The sequence below is a fragment of the Drosophila obscura genome, unplaced genomic scaffold (genome assembly GCF_018151105.1).
Source record: "Drosophila obscura isolate BZ-5 IFL unplaced genomic scaffold, ASM1815110v1 contig_186, whole genome shotgun sequence".
In the NCBI taxonomy this organism is placed as follows: domain Eukaryota; kingdom Metazoa; phylum Arthropoda; class Insecta; order Diptera; family Drosophilidae; genus Drosophila; species Drosophila obscura.
Window position 1 is genome coordinate 9633800 of NW_024542774.1, and position 20129 is coordinate 9653928.

General features: G+C 43.7%; 1 protein-coding gene across 1 annotated transcript in view; it reads left to right on the forward strand.

Annotated features, from left to right (window-relative positions):
- LOC111074702 overlaps positions 1-20129 on the forward strand; it is a 42278-nt gene that overhangs the window by 10286 nt on the left and 11863 nt on the right. The window contains 1 exon segment of the mRNA XM_041592927.1: positions 5897-5953. Coding sequence (XP_041448861.1) covers positions 5897-5953 — 57 coding nt within the window.

Consider the following 20129-nt stretch of genomic DNA (forward strand, 5'->3'; position numbering starts at 1 on the left):
ATGGCGGCGGCATTTTCAAAGCGAAACGCACCGGAGATGCAATTGCAAATTGGAAATGAAATGTTATCAAGGTTTAGAGGGGAAATCCAATATGTATCAGCATACGAGTAGTCCACTTTAAATTTAAATGTATTCTACTCGAACTCTTGCCTTGAAAAGTTTTAAACTTCTTTCTTTGTTCATGGAAAATACTTAACCTTTTGAGAGCTTTTCAGCTAACTGAATTCTTTGCTGCTCGTACTAGGAGTATATTCTAAGGAATGGAATACAATGAACAAGTTCCTGTGAACTGGGAAGGCAGCACAAGTGGGGGAGGGTGAAAGTGTGCTCAGCTTACTCTTGCCACAAAATTGAATAAGTATTAAAAGACAGACAACAACTAGAAGAAGAAGAAGAAAAAGAAGAGGAACAGAACAGAACCGTAAAGCCATGCCACTCGTTCGCCTTGCCACTCTCTTCTCTCATCTCATCTCATCTCATCTCTGTTGCTTGCTGTGGGCCATTTATTGAAGGAAGTCACGTTACAAATGTGGCACGTACAGCGTACAGCGTACAGCACGTTGTGCACGTCGGTGAGGCGCCAGCATTTCAGAATTCTGTTTATAGACCGCTCTCCACGCACAGTCTCTCCCACTGGCGGACAGACGCACTGACAGACAGACAGACAGACGAGGAAAGACAGACAGACAGACGGACGGGCGGTTCTATCTCGCCCCGTTTTTGCGACAAGCTCGTGCTGTAGATACAATCAGAGCGAGACAAAGAGAGAGAGAGAGAGAGAACGAGAGAAAGAGAGAGAGTGAGAGAGAGACAGAAGCAGATTCTCGAACAAAGTTTCAAAGTGGAAGAACCAAAAAGAAAGGCAAAGCAAAGGCAGCAGCAGCAGCGGCAAGTGCTATGCGTACTCGTATCTTTCAGATACAAATACAGCTACATGAAGGTGTGCAAGAAGTTGATTGAGGATTCACACGGATGCCGAGGCATACACAGACACACACACACAAAGGCACACACAGACACGGGACAGACAGCATTCGTTTTTGCGCCTTTTTCGTGTTGCCCCTCGGTGGAACATGAAAGTTGGCAGCTGTTGCCGCTGCCGCTGCCAGGATGCTTCGGTGTTCGAACTTTGCAACAGCAACAGATACTCGTACTTTCATGTTTCGCTGAGAGTCTGTATCTTTGTATCTTTCGGTGGAACACATAGCATAAGATACATATGTACATACATACATATGTACACGTATACACAAGAAATGGGGAATGTCTGCCACAGATACAACCCAACCCAGATACATTGTTGCCGCGACTATGACGTAGCGTAGACGTTTTAGCCAACATCTTTGCCTGTGGCTGGTGCTGTGGTGTCGCAGTGGCGTTTTGCTCGTAATTTATGTTTACGCAGATCGAAAAATAAATCTTTATATATTGTTCTTCCTCTTCGTTTTGTTTGTGTTGCACCGAAAGCGAGCGCTGGGATGCCATGCGAGATGGGCATCCATCGATAAGGTCTCTGGGGATTACACAGTTGAGAGATCCCTGAGGGGAATCGAATCAGCATCTCCGCATTTAAGCTTAGCATAGGGATAAAATAGACCCGGGATAGAGCTCCATTTATAAAAATTCCATTTCTTCTATGACGTACCACCTCTCTCCCCCTTGAACTTGAACTGCCATCCACCTCTTCTTCCTCTTCTTGAACTGCTTGAACTGCGGAAAAAAGCACCCGTGAAATCTTATCGCTGCTGAGTGTTTGGCGAGGGGGGTTGGGGAGTGCGACCAAAAACAAATGCCGAGCAATTAAGGTGACACCAACAACAGCAACAACAAGCATAGCAGAGAAATATAAGCAGTGCAGTAAAACACTGGAGCAAGCAAACAAGCAAGCCAAAAGCCCCGGCTAATGATAATCGACAAACGAAAACGAAAACGAAACGACAACAACAACAACAATCAAAGCCTAAACGATGTGACTAAAAACAACAAATCAATTGAAACGCAAAATAAAAGAGCAGTCGCGAGAGAAAGAGAGCGCGCAAGCAAGTGTGTGCGCTGAGTAAGAGCAACAAGCAGACGAGAGTTAACAGCAAGGCAGGGACAGAGCTGTTAACAGGGAATTCCCTCTCTTATGTTAAACGCTCCGATTGAAGAGCACAAGCACTTTGAATCCAACGATTGAAAGCAGTTTTACAGGTGCATGTGTGCGTGTGTGTGAGAGAGAGAGAGAGAGAGAGAATGAAAGCAGCATGATTATGTGAGTGGGTACAGTTCAAAGGAAATTAAGCATAAAAAGTGAATAACTTTTGATAATTGCCATGTCAGCGTTTTGGCATTCCATTTTCTGCTCATTCAACTGTACACACACACACTCATGCATGCATGTGTACGTGTATCAGATTAGGGGGGCTGAACGCAACTTTGGGGCGCCACCAGTACACCAGTACAAGTACTCTTGGGTTTAACCTGCTCAGAAAATAACCATTCAAGCTTTTCAACGCTAGTATCACTTATTAAACTGATAGCTGGATCAGCGTAGCCACAAATTTATATATACATACATACATACATTATATGTACATATACATACATATATACATACATATCTATGCTCATGCCATAAGCATTTAATAGTTCCGTTTATTGCCGCTGAGATAAGAGTGTTGAATGGCAGATAGCGGAGATACCATTGTTGTGCTGACTTCCACTTCCACCTCCCCAAAGTCACCCCTTTGGAATTTCAAAACTTCTGCTCCAGTTTTCGCCCCTTTCTCCTGAGAATTCAGAGCTGTTCAAGTGTCAGGCTTCCCCACGGGGCTATGGCCTTCTGGCAAAGTCCTACACGCACCAAAGGGGGCCAAATTCCTGGCATAGCTTGTAGTGTCAGCCAGTATCTGCCATGTGGGCCGTCGCACAGCCGACTTTAACAGCTGGCCAGAAACCAGCAGCGTCAGAGCCAGGCCAGCCTACAGAGCCTGTATGCAAATCCAAATCCACACACACATATTTCTGCCTCAATCTTTGCTCGTGTTGCACATATTTTTTGTGTCTTAATGTAATGTGCAAGCAGCTGCAAAAATTGGCTGCCACAAAAAAATGCGCCGAATGCATTTTTATTTTTTACCCTTTTTTTAAATATTTATTTCTTTCTCATATATTTATAAAACAAAGAACAAATTATTTATTGTTCATGCTATTTTTGGGCACAAGTGCCGCCGCAAGCAAACCGAAACAATTTGCCAAAAACTTTGGGCGAAAATAAATCAAGAAACTGCATCGTAATTACGCAATCAACAAAACAGACCGCATACGTCACCAAAAAAAAAAAAACAATTTAATTGCTAATGAAATCGAAAACGAGAAACGGCAGGCAAAGTACAACAAAATGGGCAGATATCGGAGTTTGTATACAAATGAATGTAGATTGTGGATTAACGGTTTTTCTTCCTTTTAAAATTTATGTCTGCGACGCTTTTTTCATGGCTCAACTTGTGGACGATCTTCGGGCATGAGGGGTTCTTTTTTTTAACTCCTGGGGGTAGGTTTGCCCAATAAACTTCTCTGTACGTGCCTCCTCTGTCCACTTCCCCTTAATTCTTTCTTTGTCTCTAAATCATAGGGATAAACTGTTTACCTTTAATTCTCAGTCTTCGATCTACCTATAAATTATTGCAGTGTTGATAAACGCCTAATAAACCGCAAACGTACAAAACAAAAAGAAAACAAAAATGAAATCATCTGGAAACGCTCTTCCCAGTTTGTTTACATCAAACAAAATCTCTAAAAATAATAAGCGCGCAATTTCTGAATCATTTTATTGGCTCCCTCTCTAGAGACATTACTCATACGCCCCGGTGCCAGGGTAGATCGCTATGATGGCATCAGCAGCAGCAGCAGTTCCGAGCTGAGCTCATGCCGAGAGCGAATGCGTAATGAGCCGCAAATGTTAATTGTTCTATAAACATTCGAGCCAGCAATTAGTAAGGCAACAGCAACAACTACAGCAACAACAACAACGACATTGCGGCTTCCCCGCACAGAAAGAGAGGGCAGATAAACTGGTTGCAGCGAGGCATTCTGCTAACCAGTTTTACTGATGCCAAAACCCCAAAGAAAGAGGCTGAATAGGCCTGGCGGGATGGCCTGATGATGACGGCGACGACGACATTGCCAATTTCAATCTGGTTGTGGCTTGGATGCGCGCATGTTTCCGCTTTGGGAAGAGCAAGCAGCAGACAAAGTTGGTCGCCAACAAGTCGCGGCCATAAACAAGTGCGGCAGGTGGTAAGAAATAACAAAAACCAGAGCCAAGGAGAAGGTGAAGGAGCCGCCGCAGAGGTGGTGGTGTGGTGTGGTGTGTCTCCCCAGTGCCGTGGCTCGGTGCGTGCGCAATCGGGGCCGTGTTCTCATCTTCTCGGCTACCTGTGGCAACTTCTTTTCTGCACTTGGCATCAGGCTATGGCTGCGGCTTATGCTGTTGGCTGTTGGCTGCTGCTGCTGCTGCTGAGTCAAGCAGTTGGCCAGCTGCCTGACGCTGTGGCTGCCTGCCTCCATCTTTTGCTGTTTGCCTGGTTGCTGCTTTAATTTGCATGCAGGTTTTTTCCTCTCTCACTCGCTCTAATCTAACTCTCGTTCTCTCTTGAGTTCTGCCTGAGTTCCGCCGCACGCGTTCATTGCATACTTGGGGGCGTCTCCTATTCGACGACTTCATCCCGTGGTAGAGGCGGGCGCTGGGGCAGCAGTGTAGGGGCCACGGCTTATCGATGATTCGTTCAAAGTGCAGCCACTCGAAGCGATTAAGCCCGAGTGCTTTACAACATCTCGCTGACCGACCGAATTGACTATTCACTGTTTCCACCATGGCAAGTGTTGATAAGAATCCCCCGGCCCCATTGAGCGCCCCTTAATCGCCTTTGTTTTATAGTCATACGACTCCCCTAGCTATAATTGGGTGTTACCTATTACAAGGGACAGCATGCGACGTACATTAGGTCTAAGCCTAGATGTACGATTTGTGGCATTAAAAAATTACTATATCCCAAATAAAGTTACCATTACATCGGTTTATATTTGGTTAGGGTATTCCCTTCGTCACTGCCCCCTCCATACAACTGATTTCGGTTCGTTGTTATTGCCACACACTCTGCCTGCGGCTTATCAATCGCGGTAAAGTGCGTCATTCGAGTGCCTGTGTGGTCACCCAGAATATGCCACAATATTCTTCGCTCCTACACGTACATATGTACGTATATATATATATATAATACGAGTGGAGTGCTTTCCACAATTCCTTGGTAGATTACTTGGTATTTTTAGTGCCTTCCGAAAGGGAATTTCGCCACAATTTGGCAAGAAACATATTTAGAGGCTATTTTTAGACACTCATCAAATGCGTTTTTCACGTTCATTTTGCGCAAATATTTCAATATATAAACACAGATACACCCCTCCAAAAGATATAGCTTTTTTAAATTTAGCAAAGAGCGCAACAAAATTGGCTTGTAAACATTCTTGTGGAAATGAATTTTCAGCTTGGTTTGATGGCCTCTGTCTGACGCTGCTTTGGCTATTCCATGGCCCATGAAAATTGGCAACATTCGGCTGCTCTTAGCGTCCGTCCCCCCTCCGCATTTTGTGTGCCATTCGAATTCTTTATTTACTATGTAGGAGGTGTGTGCTCTATGTATTTTCGCCCATTTTCTTTTGCTTTCGCTTGGCCATCGGCTCTGGCGTCATCAAATGAAATGTCAGTGTCAGAGCGTGGGTGGGGGCAGAGGTTTGATCTTGAAGCAAATTGCATTACTCGATTACTCGTAATTTTCCCTGCCACCAAACATCTTTATCTCAATTTTCCCAAAACAATCGAAATTAATTAAAACAAATTGTTGCTTTCTTTCAGAATCCACAGTAAACTCACGCAAGAGTGCTCTGGAAACGGCTCGTGAAAAGCTGAAAGGTAAGTGGTCGAAAAGCGCAGGGGAAGCCCCCAAAAGTATTAGTCCTAGCATTGAAAAGAAGTGTTGATAAAATACTAGTTATCGATGAGAGTAATCGAATTAATATCAAATTAAATTATTCACCGATAAATAATTATTCTGTGATTAATTTCCAATTATTCGCTATAATAACTAGTCATCTGTGACTGAACAAAAAATTGGAACACAAAATCGATTTTTATCGGTATCTCATCGAAATAGATAAGTTAATATTCTTAATTGAACATACCAAAATTAACACTTATCGGTAGCGATGATTACTAGTCTAAAAAGCCTCCACAAATCACTGAGAATCGCCATTATAAATCGCCCCATTACCACCCCTGGGAAATTCCAATCTCTGTAATCTCGCCTATGAGCATAGAGTATATGTACATATGTATGTTTGTAGGTATGTGTATATTTATATCACTAATAATTTAATCAATACATACATCAGTCGTCGTGAGTCACAGCAGAACTGGCAATCAGTGCGCCGCTATCACAGACCATAAAACAAAGAAAAGGTTAAGTTTATAATCGATTAAGCGAAATATAAAAAATATTTGACAGTCGCAGCTGTGCCTCATGTGAAAGGTACGCGCATAGAAATGACCTTCAGGGGGCTGTGGAACACCAAAAAAAAAGAAGAAAAGTGAAATGGAAATAAAGATGGGGGCTAATATGGCTGGCTGGCTCCAGCACAGCACAGTGCCACAGCAGAGTGGTTGGCAATATAGATAAAGTGCGTGTCCGGTACATACGAATCAAATGGAACCGCTGAGAGCTGCTTCATTTTGATAAGGCCAAATGGCGTGATTCATGTCCACAGAGTTCCACACACATACATTCCAATAAATAAATAAATAGTATATAAAGTAAATTATATACCAACAATAAGCTCAGTATCTATCTGTATGTGTGCAAAGCGTATCGGAAAAGATTACGAGCTTCTGGGCATACTTACATACATATATGTAGATACTCGTACTTTTGGCAGTCAGCCGCATTTCACTTTCATTCCGATAAGCTGATACGTGACGTATGCAGATACCCCACCCCACCTACATATGTATCCGTGTGATATCGTAATAAAATTTCCCTTGTTTTACAGCCGTTGTTCATATCAATTTTAGGGTTCATTTCTGTCACTAATTATAAGGGTATCTGCTTCAGCATTTGCCAGCTCAAAGATACATTTACGCAGCCAGGGGATTTTCACCAGAAGTGAGCACAGGCCAATGGGCTCTGCTCTACCTGTTTGGGCCAAATCGTTTAAGTGTTGCCACTTTTAATTGCCGACAGCCTGAGGATCTGACTGAGGATCTGCCTGCCTGCATCTTGATGGGTTGGCCGCCTAGCGCCAGGCTCAAGTGCCTCAAGTCAAGTGGCAGTGTAAGCCCAGGATAATCCTCGAGTTCCCTTTGCATTGATGTTTTTATGGGTTTTACCCGGGAAAAGCTATCGTCGCTCATTCTATGTACGTGTAATGATGCCATTCCGTCTGCTTGATGTTTTTCTGTTCTTTTTGGCCTGAACAGGTAACAGGCACAGTCGCGCAAATCCATTGACGCATGTGATTAAGCTGTCTCGTTGCTGTCTGGGCCAGAACGGAACGAACCAGAGATCTGCAGCACTGAGCCGTTTCAATTAGCTTGACATCTGAGGCTATAAACAGCTGCTCTGGCGGCTGGGCTGGCGTATGCAAATATGCGGCCATCACGGCCAACAAAAGAACAACCAGAGCGCTTGCACTTGCAGATAGTTTCAGATAGTTGCAGATGCAGATACAGATACACAATCAGAGAATCCGTAGAGTAGAAGAGGCAGCTGAACATTCCACGGCATATTTTCGTTGGCGTCACCTCCGTCTGCGTCTGCGATCGTTTTATTTACTGCTCTGGCGCTCTCAGCTCTGCTGTGCTGTGTTGTGCTGTGCTGTGCTTAATTTAAAGCGATTTCATAGAAGCTACAAGTACACTCGCACGTCGGACAACGTCGGGGCAAAGAATGTGTATAAAAGTATCTGCGTGTCTGCTCGCTGTATCTCCGCATCTGTAGCTCTTGCTCTGGCTCTGGCTCTGACTGTTGCTGTATCCGTGTGTCTGTGTGTGTGTGTTTGTGTGCAAAAGTCGCCAAACTGGCGATTCCCAATCAGCCACAGCAAGCAGCCAGAGGCGGATAGAGTCGACATCGGCATCGGCATCAGCATCGACATCGTCAGTTTTATTTACACACAAAACACAGCACACGGAGTACGACAATCGAATGGTTGAATGACTAAACGAATGCGAAATACTCTAGGAGTATCTGTAAGTTGTGGGATATGCTGCTATATTGATTCAAAGTTAGAGTTAAACATGATGTAAATCCTCATTAGAAATTGCACCAACACGAAATTAGCTTTTTAACGGTCTCATATCCGTGTGGTCTTTAAAGGATTAAATGCAGTTGTAAATATGGAAATACTTTAATGCAAGTACAGTATCTGAATTAAGACAGCAAAAATCACAAGTACAAGTACAAGAATAATAGAATAAAATATGCCACAGAATATATCTACAAAATATGGAAATTCTACTACTACCAATTCCGTTTTAACCCGGCTTAGACAGTGTCTTTGGCTTTGGTTTTGGTTGTGTTGTGGCCACATAGCTATGACTATGGCTATGGCTGTGGCTATGAGACTAGGAGCATTCGTCATAGCCACAGCCTCTTCTTCCTCTTCTCCTGTTTGTGGTTGTTGATGAATTGTGCAAATAAACTAAAATAACTGAAACCAAACACGTGATTGTTGTTGGGTTGTGTTCGGCTGTGATGTTGTTGTTTTAGTTGTAGTTTGTTGGCCACAACGCTCACCCCCCACCCCCTGCAGCGCTATATGTACCTTTTGTTGACCACCCTACGCTTTTGTTGACTGCCTCTTGCCCCAGAGCAAGCGTTGCGTGTCAACAAATGAGCAATCAACAATATTATAATAGCCAAGTTAAGCGGCCTGAAACACTCGACACCCAGAACGCTCGGCGGGGCGACATTCGGATTTCGGTATTTGAGATTCGGCACTCGGTTATTCATAATGCCTAAAGCGTGTAGGTCGTCGGTTGACTAAGGTCTAGGCGTCTAACGTTTATTTATTCAACGCTGACGCATGCAGCAGTAGTAGTAGTAGTAGTAGTAGTAGTAGTAGTGCTGCTGCCACCACCATCACCAGGCTGTCTGACTGAGACTGAGAAATTCTAGAAATCAGCGATAACCCGCGCATACTATTTAAAAGGCCAACCAGAATGATAGAGCGACTGCACGGAAATAAATAAAGAAATGGGGAGTAACTTCATTTATCCATTATCGATTAGTGGCAGTGGCTTTGGTCTTTGGTCTGAAAATAGAAACACACCTCGATAAATACCAATACAAATCTGATACTTATCGATCAGCAGGCACAATAATACGGCGGGTGGGGCACTCCCATTTGAGACTTCCAGCCCACCTTAATAGCCACTTAATGCTCGTACGAGTACTTACTATTCAGCCACAAATTGTCTGTTTTACTTGGCTGTGAGCTCCAACCATCTGTCATTAGGTTTCAGAATCGATACGCCCATAACTATGCAATGCATAATTATGTGGACCCCAAGCAATATTTGCTTTGCGACTACAGATAATGTACCATAATTATGTGAAGCGGTAAATCGGTCAAATTAATTTTGCCTCCTGTCCTACCATCACATTAGCTGCAGAAAGAGCAAACAATTATTGATGCTGTGCTGTAAATTGATTTTCAATCAGCCGTTGGGGGAATTTGAATTCTGCGGATACACACATACATATGTACATATATTCCATATCAGTTTCGGGAATGGAATACGTAACACTAGTATCTGTTTTCATGATTATGATTCTCTCTTCTTCACTCCAATATTCGCATACTCGCACTCCTCTTTGATGCTTTTTTTTTGCCATGCTCTTTTTTTTTTGTTCGCTGCGCATTCAATTAGTTTTGATTGTCGCTTTGCCTTTTGTCTCCCGCCCGTTGACGACGATGCTGCTCTCCTCAATTAAAGAAGTTCGCTCGATTGATTACGCTTAATATCGATGACGAAGACGGAGATGGGAGACGACGCCACCTAGCCCCCAGGCACCACCACCCCCCTTCCTCTGTCACTCTCTGTCTGTCTGTCTGTCTGTTTTGCTTGCTAAAGCAGTTCAAGTGAATGGTCAAACCTGTTTCGGGGCTGCCACAGCAGCAACAAACAGCCTGGCATCGTGGGCAGTTGGGGGCATGTGCACGAGCGGTAATAATAACAAAGTTGGAGCCGCCGAATGCAACAAAAACAAAAGAGACTGAGGCAAGCTTTGAGAGTAGATGGTTTTGTGATACCCTTACAGATCGATCGTTTCCATGTTAGAAACAGAGAGAGAGAGAGAATCAGATAAATGGATTGAAGTATAGAGAACTCTTTCTTCTGTTTGTGGCAAACACCTGATCAAAATCAATGTACCTTAGGCAGGGGGCAAGGGTATAAACGACGACGTCGCCAACATTGCTGAACGGCCCAGACATGATCACGTCGCCGTCGCTTTGTCGATTGTTGTTGGCTCTCCCTCTCTCTCTATCTCTCTCTCTCTCCCACTGATTGTTTGTGTTGTCTGCGCTGAAGTTGGAGCCTCTGTCGATGTTTCTGCCGCCGCAGCAGTCGCTGTCGCTGCTGCAATTGTCGCCACTTTGGCGGCACTGGCGATCGTAGCTTCTGGTTGCAATGTATACCCGCCGTAACGTCTCCCCCTGCAATCGACTAAAAACGACGACGACTGTTTTATGTAGCGCTTAATGGTTTCATTGGGCGGCCCTCTCTCGCTCTCTACCGGTGTGTACATGTGTGTGTGTGTGTGTGTATTGTATTTGTATTGATTACCCAATGCGTGAATGAGTAAGAACTCTTTGGGGGCGACGTACGCTGTTGCTTCTGCAGTCGCTGCAGTCGCTGGCTGCTGTTGCCTGCAGTTTGGGGCCAGCCACTTGTGCCTATTTATGTTTGCGAGAGCGAGAGGCAGACCGAGATAGAGAGAGAGACAGTTAATTGTGGCTGTGCCGATCATTTGACGATGGCTGGGAGACACAGAGTCAGAGAGGTATGGGCATGAGCATGAGCATGTGCCTATGTGTGAGTTTTATTTTTAAATCAATCGATGCGATAGACGTTTTATTGCTGTAATCAATCGTCGCGTGTAGTCGGGGCAGAGCAGCGTCGCCTGTTCGATTAATCGTACACACAACTGGTACGAGTATTACACACAGATAGCGTGCATAAGCATGTGGGGATACACTCCGTGATAGACGAATAGGACATACATACATATATACAACTGGCGTTACATATTTACAGGCATACATATAACCGCGACATGGTTGGTAGACCGCGTTTAATAAACATTACTACTGTTTCAACGTTTAAAGCTTTATTGGCATAGGAATATGATATTTTGCTTATTTACTTTAAGTGACGTATTCGAATGTGTCGGATTGTATACACATATGCATATGGCTTAGTCGTACAGATGTGGTAGATACGTCGTGTCGTCCAATAGACGAGTGCGTACCACTCGTCCTCGCTTGATTGTGTTTATTGATTAGATTGTTTACCTTTTCTGTGATATCATCAGCGGCGACAAAGTGTTGAACGTTATCGTACGTCAACTGTCTAAATATATGAACAGCCACAGACGGCACAGCACATTGAGGCAAATAGAAAATTGAAACTATTTCTATGTACATAAATACAAACATACATATGTATGTATGTACGTATGTATGTATGTGGAGTATATTTCTTATCGATTCGCTTCCGTTCGATTTGGCACAGAAACATTTACATACATACATACATATGTACATATGTACATTGAATGCGTTGAAGTTTGAGGCCCATCGGAATCGGGGTTGTCAAGCTCGTATGTAGAAATCCCCATTGCTGATTCTGATAGCCTCTTATCGAAGATCGAGTTTTAATGAGCGTGAGCTGGGGCAAGTGATTTATTAGGCACTGTTAGCGTTTTACAGCCGCAACAAATTAATATCGTGTTCTCAGCGACAGTCCAAACCGTCGATAAGCAATCTTTCGATCGGAGGAAGTCTTTAATTTGTAATTAATCTGCAGCAACTGATAATCGTTTGGCGGTAAGCTAAGATGCACTTCGATTCTCTCCCAAAAACTTTGTTAGGATACAGACATATTATTGTCCTGCCAGGGTGCAAAATGCAACGGCAATGTCAGCACTCGCAACAACAAAAGTCAATCAATGCCGCAAAGGCGCAAAAATTACAGCAAAAGCGCAAAAATAAAATGGCTAATATAAGCGAACTAAAACAATACGAAAACCCCAACGAAAATGGCGCATACCGAGAAAAATAAAATAGAAAGAATAAAAATAAACCCAACGAAATAGAAAAAAAAATAAAACCAACAGACCCAATTGATCTAATAAGCCAAGAATTCAGCAGCGAAAAAACAACAGCAACAATAGCACATTTCGCGGGCGGCATAAAATACTGAGAAAACGATGGCAACGTCAGAGGCGTGGCAGTGGTAGTGGCAGAGGCAGAGGCAGAGCAGTGGCAAGGGGCTTGTTTGAGCGCCATATGTCTGCCGTTTGGAGCTGTGGTGGGGGGCCTCTTTCGTGCAGCCAGACGGGGCATAAGAACAGGAACGCACACTCACACATAGACACACATCGACGCGCAACAGCCGACGACTTGACGACGCCAAGTAGTTGCTGTAGTTGTTGTTGCTGTCGTTATTGTTAATCATATGAACAGGGCCGGTTCAGAACGGCCGCGGTTAACTAAGAGCAGTTTCAGCTGATTGGATGATGCGCAAAGTCAATTTAATAATGGTAATAATAATAGTGTTTAACAAAAGTTGTACACAATTCTGTTAAAAAGAGACTTTAATTAAATGAGAGCTCAGGTCGTAAATCTCACGGAATCATATTGATCTTTTTACAAATGTAGTTGCCAGACTACACACACACACACACACACATTTGGGCGCCCAAGGGTTAGTTACTCTGCCCGTCCGGTCTGACACCGACGCTGACGCTCTTGGTCTGCTCTGCTCTGCCATTCCACGATCATACTTTGCGCTGTTAGGTTGGCTTCGTGTGTCGTGCTCGTGACGATGAAACGGAATAAATAACGAAACGCAAAGCAAAACCGCTAGCCTCTCGAAGCGAACATAAACAAAAGGCAAAGAAACCACAAAAGAACGGAATACGCGAATAGTCAGTGAGTCTGTAGTGTGTGCGTGTGTGTATGTGTGGGCGAAGTGCGAGTGCAGCCGTCGCCACAACAAGTTTTGTATTAATCAAATTAGATCATAGGCAAAGCAAAGGAAAACCTTAAGCAAGTGAGCATGCAAAGGTTACGGCAGAAGCGAATGTCATAGTATGCTAATTGAGTGCGGTGCGAATCGAATTGGTCGAAATCCAAAAATCAAAGTGCAAAAATCGCCGTCGAGAGAAGATATTATTATTATTTCAATTCCAAAAGCGGCTAGGAAATAGTGTGAGTGGAAAAGAAATAGAGTGGTGTGGAGTGGAGTGGAGTGTGGAAGGAATTCCAAGAAAAACTGTGAAAATTCAAAATAAACAAAGTCAGAAACGGTCAAGAAGCAGCAGACACAGACAACCGAAGAGGGGAACAAAATAGAGAGCGGCAGAGCAGGCGAGCAAGCAGCACCAACAACAACAAAAACAACCATACACACACACACACACTTTGGGCAACCCCGCGGCCGGGTGTGTGTGTCAGATTTGTGTGGATGTGTTCGTGTTAGTTGGAACGAATGTGTGCGGGTGAGTGTGAGCAGCGCAGGCATAGAGATAATCTCGGCATAAGTGTGTGCGAGAGAGCAAGCATGTGTCATGCTGGGTTGCTGGCAGAGGCAGCAATAAGAGGGCAGCGCATTGGACTTGAACTACTTTGAGGCGTTTACCTGCACTAAAAAGGAACGCAACGTAAATTAAGCCGGCGCCAGGATACCTGCCGCAGCCAGCAGCAGCAGCGGCATCGGCATCAGCGTTCGTGCAGAGCGAAACAAAAGGCTTGCAACGTCATTCCCATTGCAACAACAACAAGAGTGAGAGCAAGAACAAACAATGGGCGGAGGAAAGGTGGAAATCCACTTAGGAGGCACACAAAAGCCGCCACACCAGTGGGGGTTCTCAGTGTGTGTGTGTGTGTGTGTTTGTGTGTTTGTAGATGGAATTCGTGTATCTGTATCTCATCCCCTGGCAGTTTATGGCCACTCTCAAGTGTGGTATGAACAATTAAACATGCAACAGTTATCATACGTTCCGCTTATGTCCGTGTGTTTCGTGTTTCTCTCTCTCCCTCCCTCTTTTTTTTGTGTGTGTGCGTGTTGAGGAATGCCCTCCCTGGGAAATGACGACACATGTTTATCGGCTGCTGACGCTTAGAGGCAACCCCCGAAGAGCATGCCCTGACCTTGACAACAGAAAGAGCAGCAACAGATACAGATACAAATACTTTTTTGTTTTTCGGAATGCGTGGGCGCAGCCTGAAATGCCATCAGCCACAAAATCAATTGACATTTTCTCACCACAAGCTCTGATTTTCATTTTGAATCGAATCTCCATCAAATCCCAATCAAATCAGTTTCTTCTTCACCTTCTCCCCTGCTTACGCTGCTGCTGCTGCTGGCTCTGCTTCCTCTTCTTCACACCTGCTCGTGGTGGCAGACGAGCGCAGAGGGGCCTCCGTAAGCTCTTTGAATATATCAAACTTTTAGTATACCCTCTCTCTGTAGAGGGTGTTCTGATTTCCAACATATGTTGGCACAGCCTGCTGGCATATGATACATATAGCTTTCATGGAAACGTACCCATTGTTAGTTTTACGTGTTATTTTATAGCTCAACGAAATCAGATCATAGTCTAGCCTACCATGTAAACAATCAATCTGCAAGGGTATCAAATGCTTCGGCCCAGCGTTGCCTTATCTTCTCCTCTAGTGTTTATTTATGAATTTTGTGTGTCTTTTTTTTGGTTTTTGTCTTTAATTTTTGCTAATATGCAAAAATTCCTAAATGCCGCCAACGTATTTCCGTCCTTCAGCTGCCAGAAAAATGCCAAGACAAGCGGAAAAAAGAAGAACAGCAAAATCTGTGAAAAATTTATTATAAAATGTCTTTTGGATTTTTGTACATTTTTTTTTTTGCGCTTGAATGCACGATTTGGTGGCAGAGATTCTTCTCCGTTCTCTACGTTCTCTAATTGTTTGTTTTGACGAAGATGAAATATATATAGAAAACATTTAATTGGACCCCGAAAGAGACCCCCATAACGTGACATTAAAAGAAAACTTTCATTAACTTTTTTGACTTGCACGGGGCCATAAAAATGCGGAATTGAAAGAATTTTTTCTAGCCTGAAATGATGATGATCATGATGATGATCAATTCGATTCAATGTGAAATTCCCATTTTCTTCTCATAAATTAAATGCAAATAGATAGATTTCCAACACAAAATGTGCTAACGAAAAAGGCCAATAACTGAAACTAAAAATACATACATATACGAGTACATACATATGTATGTATATGTATATATACAAAACTACCCATGCCATACGTCTGTCCATATGAATATACGGATGTGTGGATGTATTGAGCTGTCTACTTGTCTGCTGTCTAAAATAAAACACTTGAATGTCGTCTTACGTAGTTGGATCATTTAAAAATACATTTCTAGCGCAGCGCCAAAAGACAACAAAAAATCAGATAAAATCAGACACATTCTGGCAAAAGTCAAAGACAGAACGGAAAGAAAAAGAAAAACAAAATTATCGAATGATTTTCGTGTGTTTTCCTCGGATTTTCTTATTTTGTGTGTAAACAAAAATGAAATTTGCGGGACTGGCAATTATTTAACACTTTTCGGCCACGAAATTCTTCTATATACCTATATACATTTTTCATTCGTATTTTTCGATAATGTACAGAAATTACTGAACGAGGATCTAATATTTTCTCTGAACTTGATTCATGTTTATGTGTTGGATGACTCTTGGATAATATAGCCCCTCCATAAATGCTATAATTCTATAGGGATATGTAGCTATTGATTGGCCTTTCTCTGGCTATGGCTTTACCTGTTTGATCTGAAATCTTATAGATATAATAGTTCTGCAACGCACAGCAAATTGTGTTTTTATTTATTTGATCTACAATTTGCCTTTTCGCCCATTTCAACACTTAATTGATGCCATAAATTTCAGAAAACTACAGGCCCCGAAATATCAATCTATTAAGCCATATGGGGGAAAGCTCCTATAAGTACTATAGACCACCATATAACATACGATTCGGCTCTGCTGTGCCGTGCCAAAAACCAATATTTGTTTATACATACATATATCCGATCTATGCATATGTAAAGTAAACCCAGGGAACCTTGGCACTCTCAAAGAATATTTGTTCGTTTGTATATGTAGAAACGGAAAACGATTCTCCCTGAAAGAAAATTTACAACATTTCTTTGGCTGACGTCAAACAAATTTGGGAATTTCCGTGCCAAAAGATTATTTGCATATATTTTCCCCAGAACTTTGTTTTGTTTGCTAAATTATCCAAAAGTCTGCTTACTCATCCGTTGGATGCTGATGAACGCTTTGTGTCTCCTGCAAAGATGATAATAGAATGAATGGGGAATACAAACAGTATAAATCATTAGCAATAAAGATTGGAATGGGGTACCTCCAGACCTCATACCCCAGCAATACTTGTCACATGACATGTGACGACTATCTTATCTGTTTATCAGTAGCTAAAGCCGTACCTTGACCTTTCACTCTTGACAAAGAAGCCAGAAAGCCGGTTGGTCCCCATGATAAGCCCCAAACCCCCAAATCTATTTCAAGACCATAACGAAAGTTGGCCTCTGCTCCGCGATTAGCCAACAAGTTGAACGTCAGACGAATTTGTGGAAATCATTATCGCAATTCTATTTATTGGGAATTTCGTTTATTTTTCACGGCAATGTTTATAGAATAGAATGATATAAACAAATGCGAATATATGGACAGATATCTTTGTCTGGCCTTATCATTCACAAACATGTACTCTACCCTTGGGTCCTGGGCAGTTTAGACTTGAAATATTTAAATCTTGTGTTCTATTTTGTTGTGTTATTATCTGATCATCAACACACCTTTAGGGTATCCCACGGTCGACACTTTCTTTCTGCCCATTGTAAGCGATATGCACGACTCACGCAACTCACGAGTGCTCGCGCGCGCTCTTTAATCGCCTTAATTTGATTTCCTACAACACTTCACAAACGGCTGAGTGGGTACGGTACGTCATAGCCTCCCCATCCCCCACGCAGCCGACACAACTGCAAGATGGAGAGTCAGTGAGAGACAGAGAGAGACGAAGTAAACCGCTTATCAAGCGCTCTAGAAAGCTCCTCTTCTCTGCTTCAATATAAAAAGTTTTGTGGCTTTGCTGCCAGCCTGCTTTTGCTGTTGCGTTCAAGAAGAAGACGATGGAGACAACGACGCAAACGAAAGAAAACAAGTAGCTGCAGGGGAGCCTAAACCACACACACACACACACACACACAGTTGGTGGCTCAACAAGCTAAACTCGTTTTCAGGCACAACATCAACATCGGGCAAATTATTAAAATTTTTAACTTGATTCATGCTCATGCCACTCGCACACAGGCAGGCTTACACACAAGCACACTCCCATACATACACACATACAGAAATGTAAACACGTATTCAGCAACAAACGGCGATATGGCGGCGGGTTTCCTCGTTTCTTATGAATTGACTCAATATAATACACAAGAGCAGAGCAAGAGTAGAGCAGGGGGTCGGTGGGGGGATGGAGAAGAGAGGCAGACAGCAAAGCAGCGACCGAAACGAGCCGAACTAAACCGAACAGACCGACAGTGTTGTCAAGTTAGTCATGTTGTTCGTATGTGAGTGTGAGTGTGAGTGAGAGAACGAACAGGCTGGGCCACATGGCAAATCGTGCTCCACTCGTGGAGGCTTGTGGGAGCCGAGGAATGGGGATGGGGAGCAGCGTATCATTCGTATTGCTTGATTGTGTGTATAGACAGCTGCGGCAGCTCTAGCTGGTGCTCTCTCTCTCTCTTCCTCCGCTCCCCTCTCTCACTCTCTTCCTCTTGATCAGTGCCTTGCTTTGTTGTATGTGTAGCAATTATTATTTTATTATCACTTTTTTTTCTTTTCGTTGCTACGTTTTGTGCTGTTGCTTTTACGTTTTAAATGCTTTTGTTGTTATCGTATCGTCGCTGTCGCTGCTGCCGTTGCCGTTGCCTGGTGCTCCCCAGACCTTCCTTAGTCAGCAAAATTTCGCATACTCATGGGAATGGTTTTGGTGGAGGATGGGTGGTGGGGAGGTGAGGCTAGGTATGTCGCTGGGGATGTGCACTGGTATGCGTGCGCGTGCTTGTAAAGCTCTCGACTTGTTTGAGTGTGTGCGAGTGTGTACGTAATCAACAATAGCGGCTGGCTGGCGGCTGGGCTGGCGACAGTCATATACCCCACTTCACGTCACCTGTTGGGGGGCCTACGTTTTTGCCCGATTTGATCATTTCTCAGCGCATGCAGAGACAGAGCAGCAGCAGCAGCTAAATCAGAAGCGACCCTGTGCTTACTTTTGATTGACAATTTCACTGTGTGTGTGTGTGAGTGTGCGTGTGCGAGAGAGTGCAAAAGAGTGTTTACTGTGGTGGCGATGGGAGAGGAGAGAGATCGTTGAATCGGTCATTACCGGGAGGAGGGAAGAGCAAGCGTTGCCGCAATTATTTGATTATTGTACGTTTTTTTTTTCTGTTGCTTTTGCTTCTGCTTCTGCTTACGTCGTCGCTGCCGCCACCAGTGGTTGTGCTTTTTGTTTTTGCACTGCTCGGCGGCGGGGTCGCTTCTTCGTTTTCTTTTTGCACACTCCTCTCTGAATGAATTTTGCCGCTCGCCTCGTCTAGTTGTAGTCGCCTTAAATGTTTCAGGCGATTCGGTCGTTGTCGTTGTCGCTTGTAGCCCGCCTGTTGTCGACACGCGCGTGCGACTATTGTTGGACCGTTTTTTGTCGCTATACGTTTCATTTGTTGCGTTTTACAAACGATATTCAATGCAAATATGAGTGTGTGTGCGTGTGCGTGTAAGAGCATGCGTAGCCACAATTAGACGGGTATGTGTCGTCTCACTTTACCGTTTGATATCCCCATGTGTGTGTGCGTTGTTAATTTTGCAGTGTTGCTTTTATCGGGAGTTTTTCTTTTCGCTGGAATTTCGTATCATTTCCGCGAATTTGACGTACTTTTACGCGCTAGCAGCACTTAAAGCGTTAACATTGCTCGTTGTAGTGAGCCTATAAATTATAAACAATTGTCAAGTGGCGCGGTCTAAGTTGTTTTTAGCCGTTTCACAGCTGCAGCCAAGTACACCTACACCTACATCCCCACATACATACGCCGTGCATGTTCTCGTGATGACGTTGTATCAGGGCTAGTCATGCACTGCAATCGGTTGACACGGTCAAAGCGACTGACAGAGAGACAGAGACGACTGCCAGACGGACTTTGTGGCGCCGTTGGCCGCACCTTGGACTTTATTCGTGTATGCGAGGGTGCGCGTGTGAGGCTGTACAAGTACAAGTGTTTGTGTGCCTATGTGTGTGCGTGGGTGGTTGGGTGCATGTGTGCTCACCCATCAGTCTGTCAGTTAGTCAGTCTGTCATTTGCGAAGCGCGCTCTGATGACGTCGTGGACTCGGACTCAGGCTCGGTGTGGTTGGGGAAGCAGCGTGTGCTTAATACTTACCTGCACTGCTTGCAACTGCACTCGTTTCATGCCTGATAAAATGCCTGATATTTTCATGTATTGCACTTTGGCTCTGCCTTCGGGGTCCGCCTGGCTCTATGAAACTGCATGCAAATGCAAACAAAGTACATATTTACATTTATACTCGTATATACTATATATAAAACTGAATAGCCCGAACAACACTTCACGCCTTCAATAGACACACACACAAACACACACACACTTATAAAGTAAACTAAAAACAACAATGCCAGCAAATGTTAAACAAAAATTCGTGATA